This window comes from Lithobates pipiens, unplaced genomic scaffold (genome assembly GCF_037356315.1).
Source record: "Lithobates pipiens isolate NorthernLeopardFrog02 unplaced genomic scaffold, aLitPip1_a1.2 Scaffold_22, whole genome shotgun sequence".
In the NCBI taxonomy this organism is placed as follows: Eukaryota; Metazoa; Chordata; class Amphibia; order Anura; family Ranidae; genus Lithobates; species Lithobates pipiens.
In genome coordinates, this window is record NW_027507784.1 from 109,677,844 (window position 1) to 109,698,442 (window position 20,599).

Below are 20,599 nucleotides of genomic sequence, written 5' to 3' on the forward strand. Positions count from 1 at the left end.
TGGTTTGGGAATTAAGACTATATCGGCCTGATACATAGAAGGGGGTCATTTTTTTTCTAAAAATTCATACAAGCTGTGTAGTTTGGGTGCCAGGGTAGAGGTGTACATCCTATACCACTCCCTCGGGATACCATCTGGACCCGGAGTTTTCTTACTGGGGAAGGAGTGTATAGCTGCTTCAATTTCCTCTAATGAAATGGGTTCATCAAGAAGCACAACTTGTTTTGGTGAAAGTGTGGGGAGGTCTAGGGTACTGAGTAATTCTTGGATAGCGATTTTGGACGGACCTGGGACTGCGCAATACAGCTGACTAAAATAGTGAATTAATGTAGATTAAGGGGATCAGATGTTACAGAGGGACCAGAGGGACGATAGGATACACTTTATCGCCGTCAATGCTGATGGATTGTCAAAGGCTATATACAGCCGGGAGAAATTTTGAGATGACAATTTATCATCTATAATGTACAGGACCTGCTGGTTAAAGGGAGGAGGTGTATAAATATTGACAAAGGCAAATACCATAGCATTAATTTCCACTAACAGAATAATATAACACCTTATACGCCAGGGATTTGTTCAGAAGGACCGCCACACCCCTAGCATAACCTGAATAAGTAGCAGCAAAAGCCTGCTGAACCCATGACCTGCGTAATGCCAGAATTTTGTTGCCTGTCAAGTGGGTTTCTTGTATAAAAAAAATAAATAAAAAATATGGGGTCTGTGGTAATTCAGATTTTTGAACATTAGCACCCTCTTAAACTCATCATTGAGCCCCCTAACATAATTTCAAATCCATAAATCAAATAAGGAAACACATGACCTGAGCAGGAGAGACCCATAGACATTCACATATGGTACATATCGTAGGAGGCAGGAAGAGTTGATTCCTTGAATACCTGAAAATAAGGTGTAGCAATGATACATAGATTGGGGAGCTGAACCAAAAAAAATCTGGCACATAGTTGGTGAGTGAAAAAATATACCACCGTAAATGCCATACTGACCATGAGTCCCCAACAAATAACTAGGTCAGTTCCAATCCCAAAACAGTCCTTAGTTGCGTGTGCACTAAAACTGAGCACCCTATTAACCAATATACTAACAAACTAGGTCATTTTAAAATCCCTAACAAAGTTCCAATAGCTTAAACTGTTTATTCCAGCTGGGATGAAGAGTTACTTCCCAGGAACAATCGCCTGTTATCACCGAGATAAGACAACAGAATAGAGCAGCAAACTTATCTTGTAGAGTCTTGTGTGAATAGCTCGCTTAACGTAGGATCTCCTAGACATGAGGATGGTTAGCCCAGCACTTGGGAAGGGAGTAACATGGGAGTCTTTAGAGCTAGAAACCCAAGTTGACAAATCCCATGAGTCCCTCGCATTTTTTTTAAAGGAGTGGCTGTTGGAGTATAAGCCATGATCCGGCCCGCTCAAAGAGGAGGAGGAGGAGGAGGAGGAGGATGATAAAAGTCTGAGGAATAAAGCAGCATGGTCACCAGGCAAAATGGAACCATGTAGAATATAAACAAACCTTATTGGCTCAAGAGAAACACACCTCAGAGCGGCCCCAACACTCGCACAGTAAAGTAGCACACTGTCTTCAACACAGCCTAGTGAGCCAGGCATCCGCCTCAGCCGGGGTGTCGAAAAAAAAAAAATGTGATGGCGCCCTCGTGTTGAACTCGCAGGCAACTTTGCTAGAGCATTCCATATTTAATGTTGCGGTCTCGTAGTCTGCGACAAACAGTGAAGTTTTTCAGTTTTTTTTGGTTTTTTTTTTAGTTTCACATAGAAATCAGGGAATAGCATGATATGTGCATTACCATATTGCAGATTCAGATGCTTACTGGCCTCTGAGTATACGATCCCGATCTCGGTAGTTTAGGAAACATACCAGAAAGGGGCACGGAGGTGCACCTGGGATGGGTCGACCCATCGGAACACAGTGAGCACGTTCCGCCACATATGTAGGGGAGACCTCAGCCAGTCCCAGCAAGTCTTTGAAGAAGCCTTCTGCAAAGTTTGCCGGGCGGTCTCCCTCTGAGTCCTCCGGAAGGCCCAGCACCCTAACATTGTTACATCTCATTCGATTTTCTGCATCATCAGATTTCACCACCATAGATTTTGTGCTTTGCAGGTCAGTGAGCTGATCAGCATGTCTTGTTCGATCCTCCAGCTCAGAGATCCGATTTTTCGGATTCTGAGAGGCGCCCCCCACGTTTTGTCCAAATAATTACTGATAAAATTGCACTCTTCTACCAGCTGATTGATCTGTAGCAATAGAGATGTTCTACTGCTTTCAATCGCTGCTAAGATCATGTTTGTGACACCTGTGGAGGACTGGGGTGAGGGGGGCGCAGGGATGTCAGCAGGGGAACTGTCCTCCATGTCCACCAATAAGGCCTGTAGTTGGGGTTGCAGTCTATGCCCTGGATTGTTTAGCTTTGGATCGCCTCTTTGGAGGCATCAGACGGCTCCTTATCAGGCAGGAAAACTCTGGAGCTGGGATAAAGCAAGAGTCATGGACAGAGGAGATGGGGCGCCAAGAGTGAGTGCAGTGGTGGTATGGAAACAGGGGAGTGCTTCTACGGAGGATGTAGGTGGCAGTTTGACAGGCTGGGCAGCTCTGGTGGCAGTGAGCCAGGTGCAGAGGAGTCGGGGAGACCAAGACTGAGTGTAGACACTGCAGCATGGTGGAGCAAGATGGCCACCACATGTGACACTGGAACCAGGACTAGGGCAGCAACCCGTTTTGCAGAGGAAGATGGTCATCCTCCACTGGGGAGTTTGATCTGACACGCTAGAGTGTTCTAATGGCTGGAAATGGCTTGGAGCTGGTATAGAGGAGGCAGGAGGGCCGAAAGTGATCGCCTGCGTGTAGCAAGATGAGCACTACTGACAAGGCCGGATCTGCGATTTGTCCTTCAGGCTGCTGTAAAGATGTGACATGTTGGGAGTTGCAGGCAACGGTCAGCAAGCGGTGAAGTCCGGTGGCTGTACCAGGAGGAAACTGGGCTCAAGGTGATCAGGGAGCCCAGGAGTGGGTGCTAGGGTTGTAGCTGGGTGGAGCAAGATGGCCGCCACTCCCGGAGCTGGGCCGGAGCCGCAGTCTGTCTCTCGGGCAACTGCAAAGTTGGAGAAGCGCCGCAATGGTGGCATCGGCAGCACACTAACATGCTCGGAAGTCTGATGGGAACAAGGCAGGCCTGCTGGAGAAAAAAAGCTAAGGATAGTTATCAGGATGGCAAAAGCTCTTCTGCACACACGCGTCTGTTCAGACTACCTTCTGGCCATGCCCGCCCCTCTTACACATTCGACCAGAGAACCTTCTTAAACATGTTTACGGTGTTTCCCACATGGCAAACTGCAAACAAGATGACTAATGACTTTCTTTCAATAATGGCTTCTTGCCACTCTTCCATAAAGGCCAGATTTGGTGCATGACTAATCATTGTCCTGTAGACAATTCCCACACCTGAGCTGTTAATCTCTGCAGCTTCTTCAGAATTACCATGGGCTTCTCTGATTTAATGCTTTCCTTGCCCGGCCTGTTGGTTTAGGTGGGTGGCCATGTCTTGGTAGGTTTGCAGTTGTGCCATACTTTTTTCCATTTTCAGATGATGGGTTTAACAGTGCTCCGTGAGATGTTCAAAGCTTGATATATTTTAATATAACCTAAGCCTGCCATAAACTTCTCCACAACTTTATCCCCTGACCTGTCTGGTGTGTTCCTTGGCCTTCATGATGCTGTTTGTTCACGAAGGTTCTCTAACAAACCTCTGCGGGCTTTACAGAACAACTGTATTTATACTGAGAATAAATTACACACAGGTGGACTATTTACTTTCCAATAGAATTTTTAGTTAGGGGCATCAGAGTAAAGGGGGCTGAATACAAATGCATGCCACACTCTTCAGATATTTATTTGTAAAAAAAATTTAAAACCGTATATCGTTTTTCTTACACTTCAGAATGCCACTTGGTGTTGGTCGATCACATAAAATCCCAATAAATTACATTTACGTTTTTAGTTGTAACATGACAAAATGTGGAAAATTTCAAGGTGTATGAATACTTTTTCAAGGCACTGTACATTTTATGTTTAGATTAAACTTTATGCTTTTTTTTTTTTTTTTCCAATTGTTTTATTCTGGATATTTTACGCAGTTTGTTTTAATTGGGTATAGTTTATAAAGTGCAGTAAGTTTATTAAATCAGAAGTCCTCTCACACTGAGAGCTGAGTAAATTGATTTCATAATATGAACAGCGAGACTGAAGGTGGGTACATAATTCCTCTCACTTAAAGTCCATTTGGCGATAGGCACAGAGAACCATAGACCCCTTCGCTAGTAATACCCACCAATAAAGATTTGTATGTTTTACAGATGTTCATATGAGCTGATCTGTGCTGTTATATTCGCTAATCTGCCAGCAAATCTTTGATTTACTTGCTGATTTGCTTGAAGTATAACTAAAGGCACTTTTTTTATTTAGTTAAACCACTTCAATACCAGGCACTTTCGGCCTTTACTGCCCAGGACAATTTTCAGCTTTCAGCGCTGTCGCACTTTGAATGACAATTTGCGTGGTAATGTAACACTGTACCCAAACTAAATTTTTATGGTTTTCTTCCCACAAAAAGAACTTTCTTTTTGTGGTATTTACCTCTGGGGTTTTAAATTTTTGCTAAACAAACTAAAAAAGACTGAACTTTTGGAAAAATACGTTTTCTTAGTTTCTGTCATAAAATTTTGTTTTCTCCTTCACTGATGGGCGCTGATGAGGTGGCACTGATATGTACAATTGATGGGCGGCACTGATGTGCAGCATTGTTGAGTTACTGCTGGGCACTGATTGGCACTGTGGTGGGCACTGAGATTTTTTGAGGGGGCACTGACTGGCAGCTGTTGGGCACTGATTGGCAGGTGATGGGCACATCTGATGGGGGCTGTGCTGATAATCAATGTGCTGATTATCCGCACAGACACCCCCCCCCCCCCCCTGTTGACAGGGAGAACTGTCAGAGTTGTCGGTGCCCCCATTAGGCAGATTCGCTATTTCTATTTGTCCTGTTTACCATTATCCCTGCAAGTGAATACAAAAGCAGAAATATCCTACGTCTTGTCTTGGCACCAGAACAGAAATAGAGGGGAAATCTTCCAATATGCACACTAGTTTTGGCGACACCCAGGGATTTCTTCTGATGTCCTGTTTTGGTTATGGGGCAGGAAGTAAAGGGAAATTCCCCCCCCCCCCCCATGGGAAAAACTGATTGGATATAACGCTCCCTTACTCTATACAAAATGGGGGAAAAAAAAAAAAAAAAAAAGACTAGTTCTACTTAGAGTTGTTCTGCTTTAAACTGATAAAGGGTGGAATAGCTACTTTGAGTCGGTGGACTCTGTATATCATTCTTGTTGCTGTCACTGCTTTTTTATTTAATAAAAATATATATTCTGTATCCCACTATGAGGAATGTAGGCTTCAGCTGGCATGGCTGCCTTTAACCAAAAGCATGTTTTTTTTATTTTATATTTTTTTTATATGTTTCTTTGTTTTTTTTGCTGTTCCCTGACTGGCCAGCTAGCCACTATAGCAAGCACACTGATTTTACAAAAGTTAAATTTGTTTTCCGTCCTAAACACCACAGAAAAAGATACTTTGCTACAGAATGGGCTAGCTGACCACTCATTACCGCTGCTTGCCCATCAAACTTTTATTTATTTGTGCTTGCAATTTTTTTTGTTTTTTTTCAGGGCATGCTCTTAAACCTCAGGTGGCCTCAATTTTTACTTCATTTTTGGATGGCTTAAAAAAATTCTACATCACAAAGGTATGACATTTGGTTTCTACATCAAAAGTGCTCACAGTATTAAGTGTTACTATTTAAATGTGCAATTTGTGGCAGTGATTTATATATGGGAGCTCGGTGCCAGAGCTCTGCTGTCTTTTTTCCTATTTGGTTGAGAGGGGGTTCACATCATGTCCCGCAGGTACAAAAGGAAGGGAGAGGAAAACACTTTAGCCTGGGTTCATACTCTTGCAATGCGGGAACCAGCGCAATTCCAGACAGTTCACACTGCCCCACATCAGTTCACGGATTGCAGTGCGAACTTTGGATTCGGACAGTAATCAAATTTTATCGATGTGAACAACCATGCGATCTGATTCCAGTGCAGGAAAGAAAAGTCCCTGCAGCTTTTTTTGTCCGAGTTCAGCCATGCAAACTGTATGGCTGAACTCGCATTGCACAGACATCGCATGTGATCGGCACAGCAATGTGGGCACGAATCACATGCAATGTCTGTGTTCGCATATGTGTGAATCCATTAAAGTAATGGACATCTTAGTTGTCACCAAAAAAGTATTCCTATTATAAGCATTTACCTCTATTCCCTCAGTAGCAATTCATAATTTTGAATTTTCACTAGTTTTCAAGCCTGGTGACAAAATATTTACCAGGCCATATGGAGAGGATACCTCTCCCATGTGGGAACACAGTGATGAAAACCTAATAGAGGCCCTAGCCCTTCCCTACTCTTATGAAAGACATGATAAAAAGTTTTGGCTTTAATACACTGCAAATATTTGTTTTAGGGGAGAGTGAATCTTTTTTTTTTTTTTTTTTTATTAATGGCTTTTAATTTACACGAGTGTGCTTTTATCATGTTGTAAAAAGGTTAAAGCTTCTTTTGTGACAAATTGTGATACACTATTTGGAAAAAGGTTTGCGGCCACCTTTGGAGTGCACATTTTGGGAATTTGTGCCTTTTTAGCCAATTGAGAATACCTGAGGTAATATACTGATTTTGAAGAAGACGACCTTGCTTGCAGTTAGCATTGCAATTCATCACCAAGGTGTAGAACAGGGTTGAGGTTAGGGCCTCAGCAGGCCACCTGTGTTCCTCCATATGAAATTTGTCAAACTGTCTTGATTGAGATGGCTTCGTACACAGGAGCACAGTCATGCTGTAGCAGAAAAGGCCCAAACTGTTGCAATAATGTTGGAAAGGAATAATTGTCTAAAATGCCTTTGTATGCTATAGCATTATAAAAACCCTTAACTGGAAACATATGAACTTTGTAAGGGTGTTTACCTACTTTTTCCCATCTGGTGTATGACAAAGCTCTTAGTATGTAGGTGATAACTAATCGCCCATATGCTCCCTGTAAGAAAATGTCTTAAGCTAACAGCATTTATCCTCAAGCAAACCTGCACAGAGGTGACGTCACGATTGGACTAGTCATGAAGTTTAAGTGACTCGATAAGACAAACATTGAGTTTTGTGAAGACAGGAGACCACTTTTTATGTAGAGGTGCATTGATGTTGCAAAGACGCACATTAAACTGAGTGTTCAGTCTAAATGCATTATTATCTTTCAACAATTACAATGAAAATAAATAAATATATATAAATATATAATATTCATCTTAGTAGTCTCTAGTCTCTATTTTAGATTTCTCAAGTCATACTGAAGGGGGGATCGCCAGTCTTCTCCAGTGGCCGATCGAAATTGAATGTGACTTGCTACATTGGGATCACAAGGATGAGAAATCTGATGATCATGCAGTCCTATTTAGGTTGCATTATCTGTGTCTTCTCTAAGAAGTCGCCTCTACTTGTTATAAAGGCTGATGTGAACCACAGTAGCAACAATTCTTGGTTACCTTCTATTACAATCAATCACCCATACAGCAAAGACCTAGGATTAAGCTGAACTCCATGCAGATCCAAAATGCATAAATTAATGTAGTTTATTAGGTGTGCTGCATGAAAGTATGTTTACAGGGACCAAGATGTTAAGATGGGCCTCTTCAATCTGCATGTGCTGCTTCTTCTGTGTCCAGTCAGTGGGCTAGAGGTGGGGATATGACACCAGTGTTTTTCTTAAAGTGATTGTAAACTGAAAAGGTTTTTTTTTTTCTCTTTAAATAACAACCAGGTTTATAATTGCTTACTCTGTGCAACGAAATCGCACAGAGCTTCTCCGATCCTCCCCTTCTTGGGTCCCCTGCCGGCGCTCCTTGCTCCTCCTCTTCTCAGTGTGCCACCATAGGAAGCCCACTTCCTATGGTAGCACACCTGCAGGCTTGATCTCAAGTTGCTCTGCATGTGTCCATAGACAGACAGCATAGCTAGGCCCCATCCCACGCACCCTCATCACAGGAAATTGCTGACAGTTGCACTGCTTGAGCTTGTGAGACCGGGAAGCAAGAGAAGAGAGCCACTGCCGACGAGCACATTGCTGGATCGAGGAGAGAGCCACTGCCGACGAGCACATTGCTGGATCGAGGAGAGAGCCACTGCCGATGAGCACATTGCTGGATCGAGCGAGGGCTCGGGTTAGTCTAAGGTGGTTGAGGGGGTGATACTTTTACCTAAACATTTTTTACCTTAATGCAAGGAATGCATTAAGGTTAAATATGTTTAGGCTTTAGAACCACTTTAATTGTAACAGAAAAAGTTATTTAATTTTCTTGGCTGTGCCTTGTACCATGGCTCTGTACATCTCAGAACTGAATAGGCAGAAGTGCACATTCTTTGGGAAGCAAAACAGCTCCTTTCTATGTTTTTTATTTGTGTATTTAGATGTTTGCCTGGAGTTCAGCTTTAAAGTGTATGTATAATCCATTTTTCTCTTTCGTTCATTGACGGACACAGTCCTTTTAATCTTGACCTTAAAGTTATATCGCCACCTTTAGAGGACTAGACAGAACACATTAAAAAAACCAAGCACAGTACCGCCCAGAGGGCGGTCCTAATGGCTATAACCCCTCACTCTCCTCTCAGCAGCTCAGTTTTTTTTCTGCCTAGTCTAGAAGGACCTGCCTCCCTGTGGGGACCAGTGGTCTTTGAAATTTTTTCTTTTTTGCCGTTTTTGCTTCCTGTGATCTACAATAAACAGCCGAGCTGGGTGACAGGCTGGATAATATAGATACTAGTAGTCTTCCCCAGCCTGGCCATCGACCGCATGCAGACCTTAGCTCTGCGCTGGGTCCGCCACGACAGGCCCCATTCTGGTCCAGGGGTGGCCGGTGAGCACACATATGACTGGGCTACTGTTGTCTGAGTCAGTGTGCCATGGCCGACAGCCACCCTGCTCAGGTGATGGGTCTGTCTGTGGAGTGCGTCCAGCAGTCCCTGCAGGAGGGGTAAGTATGATTCCACCTGTTTAGGCAGGTTGGAGCAGCTGGGTACTCCCTGGGAGGTCGATTAGGAGGTCTCTCTCTCTCTCTCTCTCTCTCTCTCTCTCTCTCTCTCTCTCGCGCTCCCTTTCTTCTCTCCCTGCCTCTTTCCCTCCTCCCCATTCTAAGGGGGTGCTGTGTAGCTGGGCATAGGGGGTGCAGAGCATGTACCTGGCCTGGGGGGGTCCTCCAGGTGGTCTCTGGGTCCTGGCAGGGATTTGTGCTGTGCGTCCGTTTTTGTTTCCGCTCATTTATCCCTTCATTTAGCTGAGGTGGTTCCGTTTATCATTTCATTTTAGCGTGTTTGGTCCTCTCGGTTATCCCTTCGTTTTTCACTTCCGCTTGCCGCCATGTGGGGCGAACATTCAGCGTGGGAACCGCGGCCATTGCCTTTGTTTGCCACGTGCAGGGCGTCATGTTCGCTGAGGGAACCGTGGCCATTTTCCTGTAGCTGCGGCCATGTTCTTGTGGTCACGAGGGACGGTGGCTGTTAGTTCTCGCTGGGCAGCTGTTTAAGCAAGGAACAGCACGAAACTGACACAGAACACCCAGTGTTTTGGAAGGCAAAAGGGAGTACGGACAGCGGAACAGCAGCACAGCACAATGCCTGGGTCAGGGTGGTGAGTCCTGCAGGGGGCCCCTCAGTCTGTAGCAGCTAGGAGGGTAGGCATTTTTTGTCTCTTGCTTCAGAGGTCAAGGACCATGACCCACCAGACAGTGAGGAGGAAGCCTCAGTGTCTGTATTTAGTGCAGGAAAGCGTTAGAGGAATATAGGATATGGCTAGGGCATCTGCAGATGTGTTGGTCCCTTTTGGGTTCCACAAGCCGATCTGCACTGCTAAGGTGTTTCTTGGAATCGTTTGTTGCCAGGGTGGAAGCGAAGCGAATGGCGGTGCGTTACTCCTTTTGAGGAAGAATTCCTGATAAAATGGACATCTCCGGTCGCTGACCCCCGGGAACCTAGGTCAAATAAGGTGGCCACGAGTCCAGTGAAAGGGCCTTCCCTCTTTCAAGGACCCTTCCGATAAAAAGGCAGAGGCACTTGTCTGGACCATGTGTGCGGTTGTGGGGTCAGCGATTCGGCCGGTATAGTCACGGCTGTGGTGTCATATACACTTACTGAATGGGCTAAGTTGTTGCACCGCGAGTTGGGGAAGGAACAGGTTTCCCCAGTCTGTGTGGAACTGGCAGACCAGTTGGTGCACGGCATTAAGTATATCTGTGATGCTTCCCAGTATATGATCCCTTTGCTTTCTAGAGCCTCGGTATCGGCAGTAGTGCTGCGTCACCTGATTTGGCTCAAGTGTTAGTCTGTGGACCAGACATCTAAGAAAGCACTGGCGGAGTTTCCCTTCCAAAGTGGAGGTGGTTTGGCTCCTCGCTGGATGACGTTATTAAAAATGTTACGGGGAAAGAGTACTTTGCTCCCACATTCCAGAAAAGGTAAGGAGCTACTCCGTAGGCAAGGGCTCCTCCTTTTTTCCGCTCAGAATCGTGTTTTTTTTTCATCCGCCCGGGTCGGTGGGTAAGCATCTCTAGTCTAACGGGCCCGCTGAGGGACAAAAGCATCCCTGGTATCGCAAGCTAGACAAGCCTGCGACCTCGGGAGTCTTCAGACCGGTAGACTTCTCATTTCCGACCAGTGGGTCGGCAAACTGGTTTTGTCAGGCTACAAGATAGTTTTCTTTCTTGACCTCCAGGCAGGTTTTTTCCTTCCAACCTTCATTTCCTTCCGGCTCGTTAGAGGTCCTTTTTGGGGCAGTACAGGACTTACTGCTGCATGGGTGATAGTACCTGTACCGACGTCAGAAAGGTCTCTGGGATTCTACGTCAATTGGGTTGTAATCCCAAAGAAGGAAAGGGTCCGTCCGGTCCTGGATTTCAAGACCCTCAATTGTTTTGTGAAGGTTCAGGATGAAATCCATTATGTGGTCACTGCACACCAGAGGTTCCTGCGATTTGCGTTCGGGGATGAGCACTACCAATTGGTAGTTCTTACCTTGGGCCTAGTGGCAGCACCAAGGGCTGGCTCCGATTCTGGCATTGTTGAGGCAACAAGGGATCGCAATCGTGGGTTACGATAACCTCCCGAGGGTGGCTTCTGCCTCAGAATTAAGGAAGGATGTGGCGATCACCATGCAGACTCTTAAGGCGTTTGGCTAGGTGTTGAGTCTCCAGAAGTTGGTGTTGCTGCCGACCCAGTGCCTGGAGTTCTTGGGGTTGATTTGGACTCCCCAAAGGCGAGAGTCTTTCTTCCTTCAAGCAAGCAAGCTGAAACTCCCCAATTGGCGATGCGGTTACTAATGTCCCGCAGGTGGTAGTCGCTGCATTTGTGGCATGCAAGGTCTGTGCCACATGGTAGCCACTTGTGAGGCAGTACCGTATGCTGAATTCCACACTCGGGTTTTGTAGAAAGATCCTGTCCAAATGGGACAAGTCTCTGACATCCCTGGATTATCAAATCCAGGTGAGCCAGCTAGCCAGGGCTTCGTTTCTCTGGTGGCTGAGGTCCCCGGCCCTGGTCTGGGAAATCGTTCCTTCTTCTTCATTGGGCGGTGATCACGACGGACGCCAGTCGGACCGGCTGGGGGGGGAATTTTTGTCATCCTGTCGGCCTAGGGTTGCTGGGTGCAGGAAGAATGCCACTTGTCAATCAATGTGCTGGAGCTGCGGGCGATCAGGCATTGCCTCTCCACATGGTCGCAGGGCTGCAGGGTCGTCCGGTCAGGATCCAGTTGGACAACTCCACGGCGGTGGCATATGTCAATCATCATGGAGAGACAAGGAGCTCAGCACCAGCGCTGGAGGGTCCCACATCCTACAGTGGGCAGAGCGGCGCGTGCTGGCTCTGTCAGGCGGGTAAATTCCGGGCGTAGAAACCTGGCAGGTGGCCTACTTAGTCATCAGTTGCTGGACCAAGGGGAATGGTCACTGCATCCGAAAGTGGTTCGGCTCATTTGTCTAAGGTGGGGCATGCTGGATGTGGATCTCCTGGCCTCTCGACGAAGGTGCAGAGGTTTGTTGACAGGTCAGGGGATCCCTGGCCAGACGTGTCAGACGCGTTGGTGGCCCCATGGGGGCATTATCGGCTAATGTATGCCTTTCCCCCTCTCAGGCTCCTCCCTCGCTGCTACTCAGAGCAGAGGCCGAGGGGAGTCTGACTCTGATGGCCCCAGACTGGCCTCAACATCCTTGGTACGCCGACATGGTGTGGATGTTCCTTGGTGACTGCTGGTGCAGGAGGACCCTCTGTCTCAAGGTCCGATACTCCACCCTGTTTTACCATCGCTGGCTTTAGCGGCATGACTGTTGAAAGCCAGGTGCTGAGGGACAGAGAGCTGTCGGCTTCGGTGATTACCACTATGCTAAGGGCGCGAAAGTCTGCTTCCCGGAAGATTTATCTTCATACCTGGAAGGCCTAAATCTCCCGGTGTGAGGAGTGACATCCGCCTTCTTATTTGGTTTCCAAGATCCTGCTGTTTTCTGCAACAAGGAAGGGATCAGAAGTTTGCATTAAGTACCATTAAGCGGCAGATATCTGCTTTGGCTGTCTTTTTTTTTTTTCAGCGGCCATTGGGGATTCGCTCATTGGTGCGTACGTTTGTTCAGGGGGTTGGGCATGTGGCCCCTCTGGTACGCCTGCCACTGACCATGTGAGATCTGAATCTGGTGCTTTTGGTGCGTCAGAAACCACATCTTGTAAACGTTAGAGAGATCCCTTTATTGACGCTCTCTCAGAAAGTAGTCTTTCTAGTGACTATTGCATCTGCAAGGCGGGTTTTTGAGTTGGCGGTCTTGTCATGCAAGTCTCTTTATCTACGTGAGGATAAGGCGGTGCTGCATCCGCAGCTCTCTTCTCTTCCAAAGGTTTTTTCCATTTAAACAAGGACATTGTGCTTCTGTCCTTATGTCCTCGGCCTTTGCATCCCAAGGAGGTCGCTTTACATTCTTTAAATGTGGTCCAGACCCTGCGGATGTATCTGTCTGCTATGGCTCCTTTTCGGAGGTCGGACTCTGTGTGTCTTGGTGGCTGGTCCGAGGAAGGGCCTGATGGTCTCTTTGGCCACCGTTTCTCAGTGGATCAGACAGATTGTGGTTCAGGCTTTTTCCATAAGGGGGCGGGCGCCTCCCTTTCCTGTCACAGCGCTTTCTACAAGGGCGATTGGTGCTTCCTGGGCTTTCTGACATCAAATGTCTGTTTCTCTGGGTGTAAGGCGGCTACCTGGTCGTCCGTACACGCTTTCACCAAATTTTACAGGTCGATGTGGACTCGTCTTCAGATGCATGCTTCGGCCTCGAGGTTTTGTAGGCGGCCGTCTGAGGTTGCGACTCCCCTGATCGGGAGTTCTTGTGGTGGATGGAGTTTATTTTCTCTGTGTTCCCACCCCTCATTTTGACACTGCTTGGGGATGTCCCTAAGGTCAAGATTAAAGTGCTGTGTCCGTCAATGAATGAAAGAGGAAATAGGATTCTTGTACTCGCCGTAAAATCCTTTTCTCTGAAGTTCACTGACGGACACAGTACCCACCCCTCCTATTTATGTTTGTACTGCTTTTTGACAAACTGAGCTACTGGGAGCAGAGTGAGGGTTTATAGCCAGTAGGACCACCCCCTGGGCAGTACTGTGCTTGGTTTTTTGTGTGTTCTGCCTAGTCCTCTCCTAAAGGTTTGCACTCGCTGCTTCTGGTGGCAACTCCTGAATTCTGAACTTCCCCTCATTCTCTCTCAGTGGTAATAGTCAGTGGTACTAATAGAGAGGGTTAATCTTCTCAGTGTGGACAGCAGCTAAAACCCGGCAAAGTGTCTAAAGCTGGCCATAGATGGGTAGAATTTTGAACAAAAATTTGCAGGAAAAATGGTTCCAAGAAATGTTGTTAGTTTTTCTAATCGTTAGTGGGTCAAATCCATGTTTGTTTTAGCTGCAGTGATAATAAAATTCAGAGGAGCTAACAAATTTATAACCATGTATGCAGTTTTCGTTCTGTACTGTCCATTCCAAAATCAATTGTTAAAAGCAAACCAAATCCTTTGAATGTCAAATGCCATGAGAATCTTCATATGAATTTTCCTGAGAATTTTTGTTTGAAATTCTATCCATCTATGACCAGCTTAACCCTTCCCTACTGTAGCCAACACCTTAGACCTACCAATTTCAAAGGCCTTTTTGTAATCCAATATTAGACTAGTTCAGTGCCTTTGTGACGTCACTTGTTTTGTCTGTTAAAGCTGAATTCTTTGAAATCAGAGAGTACCTATAAAATGTATGTTTTAAGGTGGCTTTCTCTTGCCTACCTAGCAGGTGACACACACATTGTTTAACTACAATCATTAGTGATCACCCATGCTGTAGATCATTCTTCCACTGGCATGTAAAAAGTTGTATTATAGAGGGCAGTCACACATTCAGGGCATCTGACCAGTTGGATCAGCTATCCTTTTATGCCCATACATGGGGAAGGAGCAGTAATATTCTATTATTAACTTATGACTGGGGAATGGGTTAGTGACAAATGTCTAAGGATACATTATGTACATTATCCAGTAAGATTGGGTGACTGTCAACCTGTATGTATGGGCTTCTTTAGCAGTGAAGCGTTGATGTAGATGTTAACATCATACTATGACAAAACATTGCACATGTTCTGTTTTACAGTTCAAGGGCTTTGATCCAAATCGTCTCTGTGTAGCAACTTTGTTGTTTGAGGGTGACCGTGAGAAAGTTCTGCAGCATGAGAAGCAAGTGTACGACATCGCTGCAAAGTTTGGGTATGTAGGACTTTGATTTTGAGGGTTCTGTAACTGACTTACCACTTCAGTAGATAATATTAATGATGATGACCTTATGAGCATTTTAACCGGTTGTGCACCTCTTGCTGTTACCCGTTGTTGGTAGAGAATGTATCTTTTATTTCTCAGGTGCAAGGAAATGAATGAAAGCCCAAACCAAACTAGTTGCTACAAACACATCTCATATTTTTGTTGTTTTTAGGAGCTTTCCATGTAAAGGTACATACACAAGAAATATCAAATAACACTGCAAAAAATGGTACTTCATTTAACATAAATGCTTACAATAAAAAGCAATGTTTTACTTGAGTTTATTGAAGTATTTCTTGCATTAAAAAAAATTTAGTAGGCATGAGAAAATATTCATATGTAATGTTTCTCAACCTGTGTCAATGCATATAATGTGCTTACATACAGTAAGCATTCATTGCTTACTCACATGCACTTGTTTTCCCTATGGTCGCTTTTTGCACATCAGTAAGCAGAGCCTTCATCTCCCACGTATTACCGCCCAAGCCTATAAACCAGTGGTCATGATGAACCCTGTACTCAGGGCCCACTAACAGGCCAGGTTCTATGTATTACCTTGGGGAGATGCAGATTAGAATACTGCAATCACTGAGCAGCAAAAAAAATCACCTGTGATGTATTTCAGTTATCTTGCAAATCTGGCCTGCTAGTGGGCCCTGAGGACAGGGTTGATGACCACTGCTATAGAATATTTTGGTGGAAACCAAGTTTTCATTTTGGGATGTCTGTCAACCACTAGGTGGTGGATATGATACATGAGGTCTCTGGATGGTGCTGTAGTAACATAATCATCAAGGTGCAACCAGCTTATGATTATGTTTAGAACATTGGAAGCTTGATGGTCTTACCTGAATCTCTAGTTTCTGTTATAGGTAGCTGTAATAGGTTTAGTCTTGGCATGTCCGTGAATGATTTGTAGCCTTCCAAGCAGTAGTTTTGAAGAGCTTACACCTTTAATAGTATGTGGATAAACTTGGGATCCCGTTACTGGCTAAATCCCCTTAAATCTATCAGTTCAGTGTGCAAGAGCTACTGGGGATGGATCTCTCTCACTGAACCAATAGATTTAAAGGATGGCTTTCTATTTTCATGTAGCAGCTATTGTTGGTAACCTGGACTCAGTTTCAAGTCCTGGGTCCTTTTCATCCCTGCTTGCTACCTGAACATGAGTTAGATCCAGATCAAACAGTCTTAGGTGGGATTTATTGCTTATCTCCACTTGATACACCCCAGTATGAAGAACTTGCCAGCATCCTACTCCCACGCAAGTATGGGACAGTAAAACCTTGTGGAAAACTAAGGTAAATTTTATATTTTGTCAGTTCCTCTTTTTGCAAGTAGGTGGGTCTTTATTCTCAGGTATTCATGTCAAGTTGAAACATGCAGATTTTTACTAGCGTTCTTTAAGTGTTTATATATTTGTGTAATATATGAATGTGTGTACATATATATATATATATATATATATATATATATATATATATATATATATATATATATATATATATATATATATATATATATATATATATATTTTAACAACTTGGAAACAAAGGTTTTAGTTGCATACATTTATAGGTACATGTGGAAGCCACATCAAGGCACCTCTGCCGAGCGTTGTCCCCAACTCATCTTAGTTTCTCAATTATGGGACATGTACATCGATTAGCCATAACATTATGGCCACCCACTATAACCCGTTGAGGTATGGACTCCTTTAGAACTCTGAGGCCGCGTACACACGCGGGGACTGTTCGCCCAACTTTGTCCGTCAAACAGTTTCGGCAAACAGTCCGCTCAAAATTAGCATGGACGGACATGGCCACACACGACGAACGAACAGTTTGCTGAAACCGTGCACGATGACGTGAACGGCACGTACGACGGGACGAAAAATACGACGTCCTATACACTGCATTATAACTTTCGGCGTGTAAATCCTTTCTGAGCATGCGCGGAACTTAGTTTGACGAACAAGCCTACACACGAGGGGACTGTTCGCTGAAACAAAGTTTCAGCGGACAGTTTTTCGGAATTTCCGAAAAACCTTGTTCAGCGGACTGTTCGCTGAAACTGTCCGCTGAAAGCCCACACACGAGCGGACTGTCCGCCGAAACACTGTTCAGCGGACAAAGTTGGGCGAACAGTCCCCGCGTGTGTACGCGGCCTGAAGGTTTTCTGTAGTATCTAACACCAAGCTGTCAATAGCAGATCCTTTAAGTCCTGTAAGTTGTGAGGTGGGGCCTGCATGGATCAGACTTTTTTTTTTCCAGCACATCCCTCATATGTTTGCATGGTTTAAGACCAGGAAAATAGTTTTTCCAATGACTCATACTCATTGTGTCCTTCAAACCACTCTTGAATTCATCAGACCAGGCCAACTTATTCCATTGTTCCATGGTCCATTTGTGCCCATTGTAGGTGCTTTTGCCTATGGACATGGACACCCTAACTGGTCTGTGGCTACGCAGCCCCATATGGAACAAGCTGCAATTCCCTGTGTATCCTGACACCTTTCTATCAGAACCAGCATCATCTTTTTCATCAATTTTGAGCTGCAGAAGCTCTTTTATTGGATCGGAATACATGGGCCAACCTTCACTCCCCATGTCCATCAATGAGCCTTGGCTGCCTGATTTTCCTTCCTTGGACTACTTTTGGTAGGTCATGGATACTGCAGACTAGCAACATCTCACGAGAGCTGACGTTATGGAGTTGCTCTGACCTAATTGTCTTGACACTTGTCAAAGTCGATCAATTGCTTAAGCGTGCACATTTTTTTCCACTTTCAACACCTCAACTTTAGTGTCAACATGCAATTGCTGTCTAATATATACAACCCACATTAGGTACTGATGTAACAAGATAATCAATGTTGTTCACTTTACCTGTCAGTGATCATAATGTTATGACTGCTGTACAGCACTGCTGGAGGAGACAGATAGACCAAAATACCAGACATTGCCTTGACAAAGCAACCAAAGACCTGTGTGTGTGTGTGTGTGTGTGTGTATATATATATATATATATATATATATATATATATATATATATATATATATATATATATATATATATATATATATATATATATATATATATATATATATATATATATATATATATATATATATATAAATATAAATATAAATTTTCTCCTTGGTTCATTGACAGACACAGCACTTCCTTATTCAGAACCATAGGGTTATATCGCCCCCTACAGGAGTAGGACACTAGGCAGAAAAAGACTTTGCTACGCCCATGGGCAGACTTAGGTGATATACAGTGGTGTGAAAAAGTGTTTGCCCCCTTCCTCATTTCCTGTTCCTTTGCATGTTTGTCACACTTAAGTGTTTCGGAACATCAAACCAATTTAAACAATAGTCAAGGACAACACAAGTAAACACAAAATGCAATTTGTAAATGAAGGTGTTTATTATTAAAGGTGAAAAAAAATCCAAACCATCATGGCCCTGTGTGAAAAAGTGATTGCCCCCCTTGTTAAAACATACTATAACTGTGGTTGTCCACACCTGAGTTCAATTTCTCTAGCCACACCCAGGCCTGATTATTGCCACACCTGTTCACAATCAAGGCATCACTTAAATAGGAGCTGCTTGACACAGTAAGGTCCACCAGAAGATCCTTAAAAGCTACACATCATGCCGAGACCCAAAGAAATTCAGGAACAATTGAGAAAGAAAGTTATTGAGATCTATCAGTCTGGAAAGGGTTATAAAGCCATTTCCAAAGCTTTGGGAATCCAGCGAACCACAGTGAGAGCCATTATCCACAAATGGCGAAGACATGGAACAGTGGTGAACCTTCCCAGGAGTGGCCGGCCGCCCAAAATTACCCCAAGAGCGCAGCGACGACTCATCCAAGAGGTCACAAAAGACCCCACAACAACGTCCAAGGAACTGCAGGCCTCACTTCCCTCAGTTAAGGTCAGCGTTCATGCCTCCACCATCAGGAAAAGACTGGGCAAAAATGGCCTGCATGGTAGAGTTCCAAGGAGAAAACCACTGCTGAGCAAAAAGAACATCAAAGCTCGTCTCAATTTCTCCACAACACATCTTGATGATCCCCAAGACTTTTGGGACAACATTCTGTGGACCGATGAGACAAAAGTGGAACTCTTTGGAAGGTGTGTGTCCAAGTATATCTGGCGTAGAAGGAACACTGCATTTCATAAAAAGAACATTATACCAACAGTAAAATATGGTGGTGGTAGTGTGATGGTCTGGGGCTGTTTTGCTGCTTCAGGACCTGGAAGACTTGCCGTGATAAAAGGAACTATGAATTCTGCTGTCTACCAAGAGATCCTGAAGGAGAATGTCCGACCATCTGTTCGTGTACTCAAGCTGAAACAAACTTGGGTTCTGCAGCAGGACAATGATCCTAAACACACCAGCAAGTCCACCACCGAATGGCTGAAGAAAAACAAAATGAAGACTTTGGAGTGGCCTAGCCAAAGTCCTGACCTGAATCCTATTGAGATGTTGTGGTATGACCTTAAAAAGGCCGTTCATGCTCGAAAACCCTCTAATGTAACTGAATTAGGACAATTCTGCAAAGATGAGTGGGCCAAAATTCCTCCAGGATGCTGTAAAAGCCTCATTGCACGTTATCGCAAACGCTTGGTTGCAGTTGTTGCTGCTAAGGGTGGCCCAACCAGTTATTAGGTTTAGGGGGCAATCACTTTTTCACACAGGGCCATGATGGTTTGGATTTTTTTTCACCTTTAATAATAAACACCTTCATTTACAAATTGCATTTTGTGTTTACTTGTGTTGTCCTTGACTATTGTTTAAATTGGTTTGATGTTCCGAAACACTTAAGTGTGACAAACATGCAAAGGAACAGGAAATGAGGAAGGGGGCAAACACTTTTTCACACCACTGTACACCCCACTCTCTGCTATAGGCCTTCAGTTTTTTTTTTTTTTGCCTAGTCAGGAGTAAGGACCTAGTTCGCTGCTGGGATCTCTGGTCCTGGTAAGATTTAGTTTTTGCTTTTTTAAGCTTATTTTTTTCTCTTGGATTGATAGGGTATAAAAAGTTTACAGATAGTTCAGCACAGGCTGAGCTTCAAACACATAAAAGTATTTAAGCCAGAGTGTATCTCACCAAAGGGTGTGGCAGGTAAAAGGGATATATACCCCGAGCCCCATTAGGTTTGTCCAAGTGAATTTGTTAGCCTCGGGGCTTCTTCCACATATAAAGTTATAACCTGCAGAGGCTATAACACAGGAACAGCACCAAAACCTACTGCAATACTCTTTTCAGAGATCGGACTTGCTGTATGTGATCACGGACCGGCCAAAAAGGGGGCTGTCGGCTTCTTCTGCGACCGTTCTAGATGGCTCAGACAAACAATGACTCTGGTTTATTCTATCGGGTTGGGATCCTCCTTTCCCTGTTGCGGCGCATTCTACTTTGGCTACTTATTACTTCTGGGGACTTCCATCATCAGGCGTTGGCTGCACTGGTTTGCCAGGCAGCCACTTGGTCGTCGGTGTACACGTTCACAAAATTCTACAATGTGGCTGTGCTGGCATCTGAGGATGCTTCTTTTGGCTGCAAGCAG

General features: G+C 44.6%; 1 protein-coding gene across 1 annotated transcript in view; it reads left to right on the forward strand.

Moving 5' to 3' along the window:
* The window catches only part of AGPS (alkylglycerone phosphate synthase), a 317,568-nt gene that overhangs the window by 207,086 nt on the left and 89,883 nt on the right, over positions 1-20,599 (forward strand). The window contains exons 13-14 of the mRNA XM_077448089.1: positions 5,763-5,839; positions 14,847-14,959. Coding sequence (XP_077304215.1) covers positions 5,763-5,839; positions 14,847-14,959 — 190 coding nt within the window. The remainder of the gene's footprint in view (positions 1-5,762; positions 5,840-14,846; positions 14,960-20,599) is intronic.